Source organism: Podarcis muralis, chromosome 1 (assembly GCF_964188315.1).
Source record: "Podarcis muralis chromosome 1, rPodMur119.hap1.1, whole genome shotgun sequence".
NCBI classification, from domain to species: domain Eukaryota; kingdom Metazoa; phylum Chordata; class Lepidosauria; order Squamata; family Lacertidae; genus Podarcis; species Podarcis muralis.
The window spans coordinates 116,899,950-116,916,396 of NC_135655.1; the positions used below are offsets into that span (position 1 = coordinate 116,899,950).

Sequence of the window (16,447 nt, forward strand, 5' to 3'; positions counted from 1 at the left end):
GGACTACATGCGGGGTGGGCACCGCTTTGCAGTGCTCCTGGCGCTGTTTGTCCAGTGCTCCTGGCTGCATACCGTAAGGTCGCGAATATAAGTAATACTTTAACTTTTCATGGTCGGAATTTGGGGGAAAAGCGAGGCTGATATTCAGGCCAATACGGTAATTGGCGATACGTCAATCGTCTTTTTGTGGGAAGAGCTCAGTCCAGCCCCTGCTCTCCCTTCTCAATATTGATAGGACTATGTCATCCCGCATTTGCTCATGAATGCTCTAGTATTAGGTCAACTGAGCATGAACTTGCTCTCTACAGAGTCTACTGTTTTATGGAATTTGAAGGTGGCTGTAGTGCAATTCTATTTGTGGTTTCACTTAAAGAAGATAAACATTTTAAAGAAAACATAGATGAATGAAGGAGCGTCTCTACCTCCATCGTGCAACCCGGACACTGAGGTCCAGCTCCGAGGGCCTTCTGGTTGTTCCCTCACCACAAGACATGAAGCTACAGCAAACCAAGCAGAGGGCCTTCTCGGTAGTGGCACCCACCCTGTGGAACACCCTCCCATCAGATTTTTAGAAGACATCCGGAGGCAGCCCTGTTCAGGGAAGTTTTTAATGGTTGATGTTTTATTGTGTTTTTCATATTTTGTCGGGAGTCGCCCCGAGTGGCTGGGGCAACCCAGTCAGATGGGCGGCATATAAATTACAAAATTATTATTACAAATGTAGTTTTGAGCTACTGAAAGTCTGTGTGTCATAGAAACTAGTCCATCAAAAGGTATCCTGCTCTTCAGCCAAATGGGTAGTGACCCCTTCCGCCTCCTGAAAACATTGCAAATAAACGCAATTCGCATTTCATTACATGTAAGAAAACTTCAAAATAAATATGTAGTGGGAATAAATATGTAGTGGGAATTTTTTTTTCATTACAAAAGGATGTATATTTACACAGAGGAAGCTGAGTAACAACTATTAACCAGTTCAAAGAGGTTTACAAATCCTCGGTGCAAAGTCTCTAAAATGGCTAGAACTACAAAAAAATCTCAAATGTTTTCCCCATTTTTTCACAAAACAGTCGTTCTCCTTTCCCCTTCTTTATGTCTTCATCTTCCTTAGAACTACTGCAGGTCATTTGGTAAACGTAACAGCTGTAGATCCTGCTGGGCTTCTGTTCTATGTGCACAACTATATTTCTGTCAAAGTAAACTTCATGGTTGTACGTCTGCATGGAGAGAACAAAGAAAACAGTAATTTTCATTTCAGGTAGGCAGGGTGGGGAAAGTACTCCTATGACACATAGTGCTTTGCGGTGAAAAACACCTCAGATATGACATCCCTCTGCAGCAAGCAAGTTATAACATGAAGCTTGGGCTAACCAGCGAATATAAACTCTACTCCAGAGTGATGGGGAACCCATGGCTCCCCAGATGTTGTTGGATAACTCCTTCCATCATCCCAGACCATTGGCCATGGCAGGGGCTGATTGGGACTTGGGGATTAGGTGGAGCCTCAGCTGCATAGCTGACAACTTACAGATTTGAAAATAAGGGATCAGCAGCCAAAATAAGGGATTTTAGACAACCAGCAGCCAAGCGAAGCCTCAAGCGGTGGTTCACACAGCGCAGTAAGCCAGCAAAGGGGATGCAGCAAGGAAAACCACCGTCACCTCTCCGCTGGGAAGCGCTGAGCAAAGGCGATTTGATTGGCACAACGCATGCAAGCTCCACCCCCCAGTTGTTCTTAGACTCATTATTGGGTGAGCAACGCAGCCAAGCAACACAATTGGAGCCTCCCTCCTCCCTGGCCGGCAGGGAGGGAGGGAGAGGAGCTGCTTCATTTGAAACCCGGGAAATTTAAGGGACATCATCAATAAAGGACAGCAGCGGGACACGGCACTGGGATAAGGGACTTTCCCGCCAAATAAGGGACGGTTGACAGCTATGCTCAGCTGGCAGGGCAGGGAGGAGAGAATGAGAGGAAGGAAAGCAGAGACGGAGGGAGGAGTCTGCTGTGATGCAACAGAACTGGCAGCTGCTGAAGGCAAAAAGTGGCTGGATAGGGCCTTCAGCTCGCTGGGGGTGTTTTGTTCAATTAACTAGCAAAGCGCTCATTGTCAACAGGTAAAGGACCCCTGGGCGGTTAAGTCCAGTCAAAGCCAACTGATTAAAAGTTCATACTGAGTCGTCTTTTATTTATTTATTTTTTTAAAAGAAAAACCAAGAGTGACACTCAATCATTTTTTAAAATAAACGGCAAAGCTGTTTCAGGGAAGGATGAGCAGGGCAAGGGGTGAAGGGTATCAAAACCTCCAGTGTGTCAGCACTGTGCCCAGCCAGCTTTTGGTTCCAACTTATAGAACTGGTTTCTCAGCTCTGGAACAAAAAAGGCACAACTGACAAGAAGCGTGCACCCTGAGCCCAGACACGGTTGTTTCTGGGAACAGTGATACAGTCATACCACGGGTTGAATACGCTTCAGGTTGAGCGCTTTCGGGTTGAGCTCCGCGGCGACCCGGAAGTAACGGAACGCGTTACTTCCAGTTTCGCTGCTCGCGAATGCGCAGCCGGTCAAAATGACGTCATGCGCATGCGTGGAAGCGGCGAATGGCCACCCGCACACACGCGTTCGCTTCAGGATGCGAACGGGGTTCTGGAACGGATCCCGTTCGCATCCTGAGGTAACACTGTACACCCTTTTGCACATTTCCCCCCGATGGGATTTCTGTTGGATCTCTCCATTTGGAACACGAATGGCACATAGAATCATAGAGTTGGAATAGACCACAAGGGCCATCGAGTCCAACCCCCTGCCAAGCAGGAAACGCCATCAGAGCACTCCTGACATATGGTTGTCAAGCCTCTGCTTAAAGACCTCCAAAGAAGGAGACTCCACCACACTCCTTGGCAGCAAATTCCACTGTCGAACATGGCAGCTGGATGAACAACGGGATGTTAAGCGGAGTGACTAATGAAAATGTACCGTACTTTTCCGTCTATAAGACGCCCCCCATGTATAAGACGCCTCCTATTTTTGGGGACTCAAATTTAAGAAAATGGGGGGAGATTGCATAGAGTTGTTGAGCTTTTTTGGGGGGATTGCCAGGGTTGCTGAGCTTTTTTAGGGGGGTATTTGCACTGCAAAACCCGCCTCCCACCTGTTGCCTTGCCGCCAGAAGCTGCCAATCGCCCGCCCAACTGCCGCAGCATCAGCCGATCAACACCACCCATTGATGCAGAAACCAGTAACATGCACAATAGCCACCGGCAGCTGCGGCAGCAACCAATCAAACGTCCGCCCTATGCACTACCCATGTATAAGACGACCCACACTTTTTAGCATGGTTTTTAAAGAAAACAACATAGTCTTATACACGGAAAAGTACGGTATGTTAAGTGGGATTATACTCACCACATCCCAAGATTCCGCAAACGGAATGCTCTTAAGTCGAGTTCCGTACTCGTTGCAGTGGAAGTCAAGGTGGGCGGCCCCATCAGCTCCTATCTGAGTAACTGCCACAACGGACAGTAAATTCAGTTCATCTTCATAGTCCACAATTTTGAAAGTCTTATTAAAAACAGGAGCTCGGGTTACTCAGAAAGTTAAGTTGTTTAGCCACAGTTTTTTAAAACACCTCCTAGCTATTGCCCAGGTAAAAACAAACAGACGGAAGACTAGTAAGTCTAAAAGAAGTTTCGGGAAGCTTTTAATGTTTAATAGACTATTGTATTTTAATATTTTGTTGGAAGCTGCCCAGAGTGGCTGGGGAAACCCAGCCAGATGGGAGGGTATTAATAATAATAATAATAATAACAACAACAACTAAAGTGGTACCTCGGGTTACATACGCTTCAGGTTACATACGCTTCAGGTTACATACGCTTTAGGTTACAGACTCCGCTAACCCAGAAATAGTACCTCGGGTTAAGAACTTTTCTTCAGGATGAGAACAGAAATCGGGGCCTCCCGCTGCCACCGGAGCACATTAGCTAAATTGGTGCTTCAGGTTAAGAACAGTTTCAGGTTAAGAACAGACCTCCAGAACAAATTAAGTACTAAACCTGAGGTACCACATTATTATTATTATTATTATTATTATTATTATTATTATTATTATTATTAAACGGCTGTAATTTATAAATGGTCCTGTCATCAATTGCTGCCTCTTGCTTTCCAGCCATTTGAGTTTTTGATACTTTTCACTTGGAGCCTCTAGAAGCATGATCTCTCTGTGTGTCTTAGTTGGGGTGCAGTCCCCAAATCCAGGAAAATATTTTAAAGCTTTTCATGGTGAAACGGGCCCAATTCAAAGTGCTGGTTTGGACCTATAAAGCCTTAAACGGCTCAAGACCGCGATACCTCTTTCCATATGAACCTACCTACCCGGACCCTGAGATCATTTTCTGAGGCCCTCCTTCGTATGCCCCCTCTCCTCCAGAGGTCGGCAACATGAGAACGGGGCCTTCTCTGCAGTGGCTCCCCATCTGTGGAATGCTCTCCCCAGGGAAGTTCGCCTGGTGCCTTCATTACACACCTTTAGGTGCCAAGCAGAAACGTTCCTTTTTAACCAGGCCTTTGGTTGATTTGGTTGACATCCTATGCCCTTTTGAAATGCAGGGAGGGGTTATTGGGTGGTTGTTTTTATTCCGATTATATATTTTGTAGTTTTATATTTTGATTTTGTTCTGTGAACCGCCCTGAGACCTATGGGTATAGGGCGGTAGATAAATCCAATAAACAATAACAATGGTAATAATTTAAACCATAAAACCCAACAGCAGGCATACCACGGGTAAAATTCCGCCTGCTTGCGTGTTTTCTCCCTCTTTCTAAATTTGGTAACTGAATATAAATGAACTACAGGTTTTAAAGGCCATGGAGGAACCCTTGCCATGTTTTTCACCCAGACGGTATTCATTTCCATGGAAACAAGGCTGCAGATAGTTTCCAGAAGCAGAGGAATTAGAATTCTTGTGGCTGTGTCATCTCAGCTCCAGTTCCTGATGGGAGGGTGAAAAATGGATTCCAAAAATAGTTGCTAATGATGCTGGGGGCACACTCTTCAGATCTGTAGTGTTTTGCCTAGGTTGTTTACCGTCCTTTTCCATGAACCTCAGGCTTGCAAATAGCAGAAAATCGGTCGCAGGCATTGCAGCGTGCAGTCAAACCGGACAGTCAGAGAACCAAAAAGCTCACCGGCCAATTAGATTCCCTGTACATTTCACGATATCTAGGACAGGGCTAGCCTGACATTTCTAAAGCATAGCCTAATATTACGCTGGACTAGTACCCCTCATCCCCCCCCCCCCCCCCGCGAACAGAGAACACAAAAAGCTGTCTTTTTAGCGGGAAAGTTAGTTTCCCAGGTGTGTGCTGGCAGATTCCTAGCTGACCAGCGGTGGACTAGAAAACAAAGAGATAAAAATGGGGGGAAAGCAAAAGCGAAAGGAATGGGTAACATACGCTTCAGGTTACAGACTCCGCTAACCCAGAAATAGTGCTTCAGGTTAAGAACTTTGCTTCAGAACAGAAATCGGGCTCTGGCGGCAGCAGAAGGCCCCATTAGCTAAAGTCGTGCTTCAGGTTAAGAACAGTTTCAGGTTAAGAACGGACCTCCGGAACGAATTAAGTGCTTAACCAGAGGTACCACTGTATAGCAGAGTTCCTGTCATTCCCGGCTTGAACTCAGATACATTTGACAACAGTTAAATTAGCAGGGTGTGTGTGTGGTGTTGTAAACACGAGTAAGTTATATTTTACATACACACACAAATGTTTGCATAAAACTATGTTGTACTCAGAGAAGGCCCACTGAAATCAATGCACCTAAATCAGTTATGCCCATTGATCTCAATGGTTCTACTCTGAGCAGAACTAGCATCAGATACAACGCAAGTTCTACAATGCCAACGAGGCTCATTTCATGATCTGCCTTATTCAAGATCACAGAATTTTTGTTACCTCTTGCCCAGGGTCATCATCCAATAGTGTCATGCGTTTCTTCACAACTCGGCCAGACGCTGTTACCGTTACAGAGTTCTTAATCTTTGAGATTAAAATATGGAGACAGGAGAGAGAGAGAAAAATGAGACAAACAGTAAAATTAAGGACAACGCTAACTGAAGTTTTCGTTTGCTTTTTTGTTTGTTTGTTAAATATGGATTTTAAGCAGGTTTATACTTAAGGACAGGTTGGTTAAAGTTTCAAAACGATTTGAAAAATGCGCACTGCCCCTAGAAAAAACACAGACACCGTCTTCTTGGGCGTCTTTGCTGAAAAGATTTAAAGGATAATTACAAAGCATTCTGGAGAATAATGAAGTCAACAGTACATTCTCAACCGCTGCAGCAGAAATACAGACTTATAGTCACTGCACTCCAGAGAAGTAGCTTTTAAGCTTGCTGGGTATTTATTTATAGCACAGAAAAGCTAGATAAAGATTCTTTACTGTTGTTTCTTCAAAACCACATTCAAAATACTGTTTAAGCTGTTTCTCATCCTCCCTTTATTAGCTATGTTATTTCTCTCTCATAACTATGTCCTAGCTCATTAAAAACAATACAATTCAATGTCACAGCAAACAACATTTAATGGTTTGTTGTGAATGTGCCGATCTAAGCTGCTTGTTTCTTCCCTGCTTAGTGTTATGTCTGAACCAGATTTGTTTCACAGAAGCATACAAGTTAGAAGGGATCCTAAGGGACATCTAGTCCAACCCCCTGCATACAGGAATCACGGCTCAAGAATCCCTGACAGAGGTCCATCGAAGCTCTCTATAAAAACCTCAAATGAACCCACTACTTTCTGAGGTAGTCTGCCCATTTTGCTCCAAAAAAACCATATTCAGAAAACCAAGAACAAACCTTGGCTACAGGCTGTGGTTTGCTAGGAGTGAAACAAACCACAATCCCTGTTTTCAGACAGAATGGTAAGCCAGCTATTGTGTCCTGTGCCTCTCGCACCAACGCACAAGGAGAGAAGAGCTAAGATGATGCAAATTGCTTATGGCTTACTGCAACACGCAACGCAGACAACAACAGCATCTTACTATGTCGCTGACTGCTCAGTGTTTAGATCTAAGCACCTCTCACGCGGGGACTGTGGTTTGGTAATTAATGTTTCTCCAACATCTCACAGCTCTTTCCCCATTCCTGCTATAAATCAGGAGGTACCGTATTTTTTGCTCTATAAGACTCACTTTTTCCCTCCTAAAAAGTAAGGGGAAATGTGTGTGCGTCTTATGGAGCGAATGCAGGCTGCGCAGCTATCCCAGAAGCCAGAACAGCAAGAGGGATCGCTGCTTTCACTGCGCAGCAATCCCTCTTGCTGTTCTGGCTTCTGGGATTCAGAATATTTTTTTTCTTGTTTTCCTCCTCCAAAAACTAGGTCACCTTGTGGTCTGGCGGGTCTTATAGAGCGAAAAATACGGTAAATAGCGTACAGGAAGTAAGAGCCATGGAAAGTAAGAGCTATGGAAATCCAGGTTTTAAGCATGAGTAGAGAACTTGTGGCCCGTCATGCTGCTGGGCTCCTGTTCCCATCTTCTCTGACCACTGAACATGGAGGGCTAGGGCTGATGAGACTGCCCAACCTAGAAAACATTTCTTCTTTTTAAATAGCTTAAAAACTCTGTTTGAATACCCTGCCTCCACGTTCCCCAGCTTTGCTCTACAACCACAAAGATTGGAAGCCTTTTCGTTTCCAAAACAAAATCTAGTTCTTAGAAAATAAACAATACAGTGGTACCTCTGAAGACGAACGGAATCCGTTCCAGAAGTCCGTTCGACTTCCAAAACGTTCAGAAACCAAGGCACGGCTTCCAATTGGCTGCAGGAAGCTCCTGCAGCCAATCGGAAGCCACAGAAGACCTTCGGGTTCCAAAGAACGTTCGCAAACCGGAACACTCACTTCCGGGTTTGCGGCGTTCGGGAGCCAAAACATTCGACTCGCAAGGCGTTCAGGATCCAAGGTACGGCTGTAATAACAATAGTTATTTTTAGCTCCACTTGGTACACAGAGACTAAACAATTTAGCAACTTACACACAAGGGGCAAATCCCATCTTTCTCTGATGTTAGCAACTTTTTCTTGATAGGCTTTGACAGCACACATTTTCTCCTCAAGGAGGATTTTCAAATGTAGCACTGCTTTAATTTCAAAGCTGCCTGACCCCTTATCTGAAAAAACGGCCCTATATGTCGGTTTGTGAGCCGCACCTAAACTTCAGGTCTTCAGATGCAACTCATGAATAACTCATGGTGAGTTTCTAGGTCTTCTCAATGGTACGTTTTTGTGATCTGCTTCCATGCAACTACTTTCAGATGCAATGGAAACATTTTAAAGCCACACATCCCTAAACAGTTAACGGCTTCAGCACAGGACCAAGCCTGCCTCTTGCTACACAATGGCCACAAAGGATTGATTCACACTCATGAATCTTCATCACCTGATAACCATTCATGCATCCAGCTCAAAGTTGTCTCCACTGAAAAGTACTGACGCAGGTGAACAGAGAAGTTTTGACTGTGAATGAGTGAGGAAGCTGCAGGTGTGAACCAGCGCTAAATGAAAGTTAATTTCTCCCCATCTGAGCTAGAGCTGAAATGAGATGAGTGGTCGCTACAATATACAAATTGCACAAATAAAAAACTTTAATAACAACAACAACAACAACAACAACAACCCAGGTTTGTTGTTACATTCTCACATTATTTCTCCTGTCGGCCCGTATGACAAAGTCTTCCGTAACTTCCTGCTGTTCTGCGTTATTTTCAGATTCCTTCAGCTTCAAAACTCTGGTTGAGAAAAATGAAACCAAGAGAGTCACGTTCACAGGAAGGTGTGATGGGGAAATAAAACACTAATTTCACAGCCACTACGCATTCTGAGATGGAGTGATGGAGTCAGGGACCAGCACATTTTTAATAAGCACATATTTGGCATCTTTTGGGTAGCAGCATCAGAACCTGCCATATGTCAGACCATACAATGCTGCTTCTTGTGTTCCTGTGTGTAATGGTGGTATCAAAGGGCATGATCCAGGACTCTGTTGCATACGTGCAAGTGCACATGCAGGTAAAACATTTCTACTTTAATTCTTTGAGAATCCAGAAATTAATCAGCTTTGAAAATATAAACTGGAAGATCTAGCTACGGGATATTGCTATAAATTCATGTTGGGTGATTCAAGATCATGATAAACAATGAACCTCCAATAAAGAAATAAAGATGATAAACAGGATGCCTCCAATAAGCTTGAAGGCAACAACCCACCATTGATACATGCCTCCAGCATATAGTATCCACATATATATTGCCTCTGAACATGTAGGTTCCATTTAGCTATCACGGCTATGAATTTGCCTAACCCTTTCCCAAACACATCTATAAGGACACGGAAACCTTGGCCAATCAGACGTTCAGCTTGGACAGCTAAAGGTAAAAAGGTAAAGGACCCCTGGATGGTTAAGTCCAGTCAAAGGCGACCATGGGGTTGTGGCACTCATCTTGCTTTCAGGCCGAGGGAGCCGGCGTTTGTCTGCAGACAGCTTTTCGGGTCACGTGGCCAGCATGACTAAACCGCTTCTGTTGCAACGGGACACTGTTACAGAAACCAGAGCGCACAGAAACGCTGTTTACCTTCCCGCCGGAGCGGTACCTATTTATCTACTCGCACTGGCATGCTTTCAAACTGCTAGGTTGGCAGGAGCTGGGACAAAGCAACGGGAGCTCACCCCGTCGCAGGGATTCGAACCGCTGACCTTCTGATCGGCAAGCCCAAGAGGCTCAGTGGTTTAGACCACAGCGCCACCTGCAAGCTTGGGCAGTGAATCCCTCAATGAAGACTAAAGAACGACGGAGTCACAGGTAGGCACAGGCTACTTTCACGGCAAGACTTACTTAATCAAACTTGGTCCCACATGCAGCACTCTTCCAGAAGTGTCTGGGTGGAAAGATATCCAGTCAGGTTCCAACGAGGAACATTCCATATCCTGGATACCGTTCTTTGCCTGGAATGATGGAACAAAACATGTAAGTTATCTCAGACAAGCACAGAAGAGACTCCTCTGTCTAATGTACACTGAGAAGTTATAGCACGCATTTGTATCCTGATCTTCCTAGAAGGAAGTACGGGGTGTTGTCCTATTTTAGGCAACTTAACATTGGCTTCCACAGTCCAAATTCGCCCCACTTCTCACAGAATATTGTTCAATATCTCATCCCAGAATACAATCCATTTGGCTAACCTTGGAGTTCTGTCTTCAACCCATATTGACTACTAAGAAATCTATTCCTGGGGGACACAAAGAGTGTAAATAAAACATGCAGTTTCCCATCTAATTTATTACAAGGGTACTTTACCAAAGTAATTTAAAAAAGGGATGAGCTACGACAGGTATGAGCCCTTCAGATTTTGATGCCAAAGCAATTAGACTGAAACACAATTTAATGCTTGCCTGTATAAATTGACTACTAACTGGATACGACACCTTCCCTGAGTATTTAATTTTTTTAAAAAAAAATCAGAGGTGGGGAACCTGTGGCCCTCCAGATATTGTCATGCTCCATATCCCATCAGCCCATAGCTGTTAAAGTTTCCCTTTTTTAAAGGGAAATTCCCTTATTCCGAATAGGATTCCTCGCAAGAAAAGGGAAAAGTTGACAGCTATGCAACAGCCCCAACAAGCACATAGCTGTGCTGATGTAAGTTGCAGTACAAAGTGGGCACCACGTTGGGAAAAGCTGCTTTAAATACTGAACCCACTATTTCCGCCCTGCTGCCTCCAAATATTATTGTAAGGTTGCAAGGAAGGTGGGCAGAAGATGCACATCTTTGCAACAGGAAAACAGCCGCTCAAAAGTATGTGGCATACGTCTTGCTCACATCCTGGGATCTTATCCCTAGATTTTGTATTCATGTCTGTGCTTAATCCAACAATACAAGGATGTTTCCTTATACAGTAGTACCTCGGGTTACATACGCTTCAGGTTACAGACTCCGCTAACCCAGAAATAGTACCTCGGGTTAAGAACTTTGCTTCAGGATGAGAACAGAAATCATGCTCCAGCAGCGCGGCAGCAGCGGGAGGCCCCATTAGCTAAAGTGGTACCTCAGGTTAAGAACAGTTTCAGGTTAAGAACGGACCTCCAGAACGAATTAAGTACTTAACCCGAGGTACCACTGCATACAAACAGAAGACAGGGCAACCTAACGTTGAACGTGATTCTACATACGCGACTCTATCTTGAAATGGGGCAATCAGGGAAACACAAGTGAAAAATGAGAAATGAATCATGGAAACGTAGAATAGTAGAGTTGGAATAGAATTATCTAGTCCAGCCCCTTGCAATCCAGGAATCTGTGACCTTGAGATTAAAAGTCTCATGCTCTACCGACTGAGCTCTTAGGAAATAATGCTGAATGGTTCTCTTCCTTTTTTACACACCCACGATTTTCTGATTGATAATCAATATGTGACACTTGAACAGCTTTACCAAAGTGTGGTCTTTCAATGAGCAAACATGGAAGATTCCTCTCTGTTTCTTCTTGTTAGGAGTGATGATGTAATGCCAAGGGTAGCCTCCAATTTGAAATGTGTTCTCCAGGGAAGACACTTCAAAAAGCAGATCTGGGGTACCTGCGAATGTTAACATGAACAGCTTCATAATTCCATTTGTTCTTCGGTAAAGCTTTAAAGATCACACACACAAGAGTTTACGGCCACTAAACACCAAAAGTTTATAGTGCAACAATGATTATGCGGAACCCTGCAACCTTGCTTTCAATTAGCAGTACACAAAACACGACACCTGGACAATATAATAAAGGCCACAAGAAATCACATTTTCCCTTTACAGGTTGTGTTTATTTTATTACCGTATTTTTCGCTCTATAAGATGCACCAGACCATAAGACGCACCTAGTTTTTGGAGGAAGGAAACAAGAAAAAAAATATTCTGAATCTCAGAAGCCAGAACAGCAAGAGGGATATTTTTGCTGCGCAGCAAAAGCAGTGATCCCTCTTCCTGTTCTGGCTTCTGGGATAGCTGCGCAGCCTGCACTCGCTCCATAAGACACACACACATTTCCCCTGGCTTTTTAGGAGGGAAAAGGTGAGTCTTATAGAGCAAAAAATATGGTAATTTGTGAATCGCCTTTCACGTGTGTCTCAGGGCATTTCACAAGTATAGTATATAAGGTAAAGGTAAAGGTAAAGGTACCCCTGCCCGTACGGGCCAGTCTTGCCAGACTCTAGGGTTGTGCGCCCATCTCACTTAAGAGGCCGGGGGCCAGCGCTGTCCGGAGACACTTCTGGGTCACGTGGCCAGCGTGACAAAGCTGCTCTGGCGAGCCAGAGCCACACACGGAAACGCCGTTTACCAATAGTCAAAAACAGTTTACAAAACAGTACGAAATGACCACTAAGGATAGCTTGCCGGAACAAAAATATCTTCAATTGTTTCTACAAAGTACACATGGTAGGTGCCTGCCAACTCTCATAAGACATGCTGAAAGCCCAGTAGCGCAGAGCTACTGTGGAGTGGGCTTATAGTATTTTAGAAACTTCAAGGAAGAAGTCTCCCGGATAATGCAGTGAGTGGCCTATTTCATACATAAGGGATAATGTGGTCTCCTAAGTAACCTGGTCCTGAGCTGCACAGCGCCTTGTATGTTAGCACCAAAACCTTGAAGTCTGCCTGGTAACGGATTGGTTGCCACTGCAAATCTTGCAAGCAATATGCTGGCGATAGTTTGCTCCCCAAAGCATTCTGAACCCATGTGGAGCACATTGCAGTTATCCAATCTTGCATGGACAGTAGTGGTCAAGCTAGTGCCTGATCCAGGAATGGACATAACTGTCTTACCAGCTGCAGCTGTTACATTGCATTGTACATCGCAAATTGCACAGTACAGTTGTACCTTGGTTTTCAAATAGCTTAGTTCTTGAATGTTTTGGCTCTGCAACGCCGCAAACCTGGAAGTGACCATTCTGGTTTGCAAACTGCTTTTGGAAGCGGAATGTCTGACGGGGCTTCCGGTTGGCTGCAGGACCTTCCTGCAGCCAATCAGAAGCCACGCTTTGGTTTCTGAATGTTTTGGAAGTCAACCCGACTTCCAGAACAGATTCCATTTGACTTCCAAGGTACGACTGTACTAGGTTTTATGCTCTCCAAAGCCACAGGGGACAGGATAACAGTCCAAAGCGAGAGAGAGGGGGGGGGCTGCAATCCTATATATCCTTTCCTGGCAGTAAGCCCAAACTAATGCAGTGGTGCTTACTTCTGAGGAGACACGCAAAGGACTGCATTAACAGTTTTAATACAAATTCCAAAACAATTACTATACCAATGCATATAAAAGCAGCAATTACTGCAGCGCTAGGGCTTTTTCTAAAACGTGAAACTGACCACTTGTGGTAATGAAACTATAACCCCACAGAAATACCTGTTATTTTAATATTGCAGGGAATGCCAAAGGGGTATTTTCCCACAATCCCACCTCTGCCGTTCAAGTACTTTTGTCCCAGATCCACCTGGCACACTGTGAACTAAAAGAAAACAAAAGAAACCTGCTTAATTCTTTTGACACATGTATGATTGTTCTATTCTAAAGAAAGTTGCTGCACCGTTTCCTCATCTAAGGAAGTTTTAAGTCTGCTTGTTTTTAAGTTATTTCTAAATCTGAGCTTCAACATTTATCTCTGGAAGCAAATGAAAACGGAGCGAGAACCTGAAGCCTAGAAGGGCCTCTCTGTTTGGTCCTCAGAACTCTTCCAGGCCTTGCCCCTCAATGGCCCTTCCTTTGCACCCAAAGCGTTCTGGCCTGGCTGGAATGTGATCTTGAAATCTTGATGCCTCTCGCTTGCCTGAATCAGGGCAGTCCAACTTTTCAGACCCCGTGGGCCGTACTTTGGCACGGAACCAACAAGATGCGCACTGCCTTGTTGGGCAGGGGCACAGGCGAGCAAGGCCAAAATCTGACACCCCACCTCCCCACCCCTTGTGCTGCCTTCCCAAAGCCGGGTTGGCCTTTGGGAAGGAGTTGCTAGGCTCTGGTAGGGTCCTAGAGCCCTTCCACCTCCTTCCCAATGCTGGGGAAGCACTAACTAGGCTTTGGGAAAAACAAAAAAAATTCCTTCCAGTAGCACCTTAAAGACCAACTAAGTTAGTTCTTGGTATGTTAGTTCATGCACACAAAAGCTCATACCAAGAACTAACTTAGTTGGTCTTTAAGGTGCTACTGGAAGGATTTTGTTTTGTTTTGACTATGGCAGACCAACACGGCTACCTATCTGTAACTAGGCTTTGGGAAGTAGGCCTCTAGGACACTGTCAGGGCCCTCACACCTCCTTCTCCAAGCCCAGTGCCTCACTTACCTGGCTTCGGGAAGGCTGGGGTGGGGTGGAGAGCGTCAAATGTTGCCTCGAGGGCCACAAGCAGGCCTTGGGCTGTGCGTTGGACCACCCTAGTCTGGATGAAGGACCACCCTAGTCTGGCTGGTTTTGCCTCAGGGTCCTGTCCACCTACCAGCATGAGGAAGGTTGCTCACAGAAGGGAATGTGGCTGACAAAGGTTCTGAGGCACTGCAAAATGCTATGGCTAGGATGATACTGCTGGCTCGGTTTTTGGAACAATGGCCTTCTCCAGCCAGGTGCCCTGCAAACACCCCGTTGAACACCAAACGCCATTAGTCACATGACCAGTTGTAGGGGATGGCAGAAGCTGCACACCAGCAATCTCTGAAGGGCATCAGGTTGGGAAAGTCCAATCTGGGGAGGAACATCTCTGCCGCCCACAAAAAATAAGTTGACCTCATTGTTTCCGTTGTTGTTCTTTTCCCATAGGCTTCTTTTGAAGTTCCGTGGAGAGCAAATTCCCCCTCTCTGTATGATTCAGGAACCAAGTTTATGCTGATGTGCAGTAGGGGATAGTTGTTACTGACTCATATCAATGCCTTTTCACCCTTGCTTCTCCCCTCCTTCTGCTGCTTCTCCCCAACCTTAAGCATGTAGGCTATGTTACTCTAAAACAACTTCTGCATCAACGGCGCTGTACTGATTCTGTTTGCGATCCTTTACCTGCTCAGAGATAGCCTGGAAGCTGTACAGCCTGACAAGGCCAGAGCTGTGCGTCACAACCAGCATGTTATGAGACAACGTGGCGTCTGTCATGCTGTTTCCAAAGATCTGGATTGAGCGGAAAGAAAATAAATGAAGAGATCAGTAGAGGCCTCCTACACTTGACAAAAATCACCAGCATTGGTTAGAAATTAGGACCCGGAGCCATACAGCGCGGTATATACCGTACTTTTCTGTGTATAAGAGTATTTTTTTTAAACTAAAAAATAATGTTAAAAGGGGGGGGGTAGTCTTATACATGGGGGCAATTGCCCCCATTTTCTTAATTATGAGTCCCTCAAAATAGGGAGCGTCTTATATACGGGGTGTGTTATACATGGAAAAATATGGTAAATTTAATAATAATAATAATAATAATAATAATAATAATAGTAGTAGTAGTAGTAGTAGTAATGGCTTCTCATGCTTTCTAAAACTAGCAATTCGTACCGATCGATGGCTTTACTTTCTGAGAACACTCGAAAAGAAGCCAGCTAACCCCTAGGATATTGGGACGCGGGTGGCGCTATGGGTTAAACCACACAGCCTAGGACTTGCCAATCAGAAGGGCGGCAGTTTGAATCCCCGCGACGGGGTGAGCTCCTGTTGCTCAGTCCCTGCTCCTGCCAACCTAGCAGTTCGAAAGCACGTCAAGTGCAAGTAGATAAATAGGTACCGCTCCGGCAGGAGGGTAAACGGCATTTCTGTGCGCTGGTCCGGTTTGCCAGAAGCGGCTTAGTCCTGCTGGCCACATGACCCGGAAGCTGTACGCCGGCTCCCTTGGCCAATAAAACGAGATGAGCGCCGCAACCCCAGTGTCGGTTACAATTGGACCTAATGGTCAGGGGTCCCTTTACCTTTACCTAACCCCTAGGATAACAGACTTACTTTTTTGTCAAGTTCTAGCATCCCGATGAACGAAAGCGGAAGAACTCTGAACACAGCAAGGAAGAAAAGCACAGACTGCTGGATGCCAGCCTAGGAAGGAACATGCCGGAAACAGTTATCACACTTCAGCTTGGGCATGATAAGACAGAGATAGATATGAATTATCTTCTTCCTCAAGCACATATAAAGGTATGCACTTATGATGGTAGAATCTCTCGGGAGAGAGCAGGATGGCTACCACTCTGAAAACAGATGCACTAGGGGTGTGGATCGGCTTTCTGTACTTCCCGAATTAAGAGATGAGTGGGGTGATCTGGATAAGATTGCCCAAGTTGGATCGAGCCATTAACAAGCAGTGTTAGAAACTGAGATATGAAAGCTAGGAGCTAAAGGGCACCTTAAAACTAGGTTATGGGCTCGACAACGGAATGTCTAGGCACACTTTTTTA

At 45.0% G+C, this 16,447-nt stretch overlaps 1 protein-coding gene across 5 annotated transcripts in view; it reads right to left on the reverse strand.

The window, feature by feature from the left end:
- Positions 1-594: 594 nt before the first annotated feature.
- Positions 595-16,447, reverse strand: part of DCAF17 (DDB1 and CUL4 associated factor 17) — a 30,032-nt gene continuing 14,179 nt past the window's right edge. For all 5 annotated transcript variants that reach the window (XM_028749836.2, XM_028749850.2, XM_028749839.2 and 2 more), the window contains 9 exons: positions 15,999-16,088; positions 15,072-15,179; positions 13,439-13,541; positions 11,488-11,630; positions 9,892-10,001; positions 8,699-8,786; positions 5,954-6,037; positions 3,404-3,559; positions 595-1,217 (listed from right to left, as the gene is read on the reverse strand). In XM_028749836.2, the coding sequence (XP_028605669.2) occupies positions 1,026-1,217; positions 3,404-3,559; positions 5,954-6,037; positions 8,699-8,786; positions 9,892-10,001; positions 11,488-11,630; positions 13,439-13,541; positions 15,072-15,179; positions 15,999-16,088 (1,074 nt within the window). In that variant the 3' untranslated portion in view covers positions 595-1,025. The remainder of the gene's footprint in view (positions 1,218-3,403; positions 3,560-5,953; positions 6,038-8,698; positions 8,787-9,891; positions 10,002-11,487; positions 11,631-13,438; positions 13,542-15,071; positions 15,180-15,998; positions 16,089-16,447) is intronic.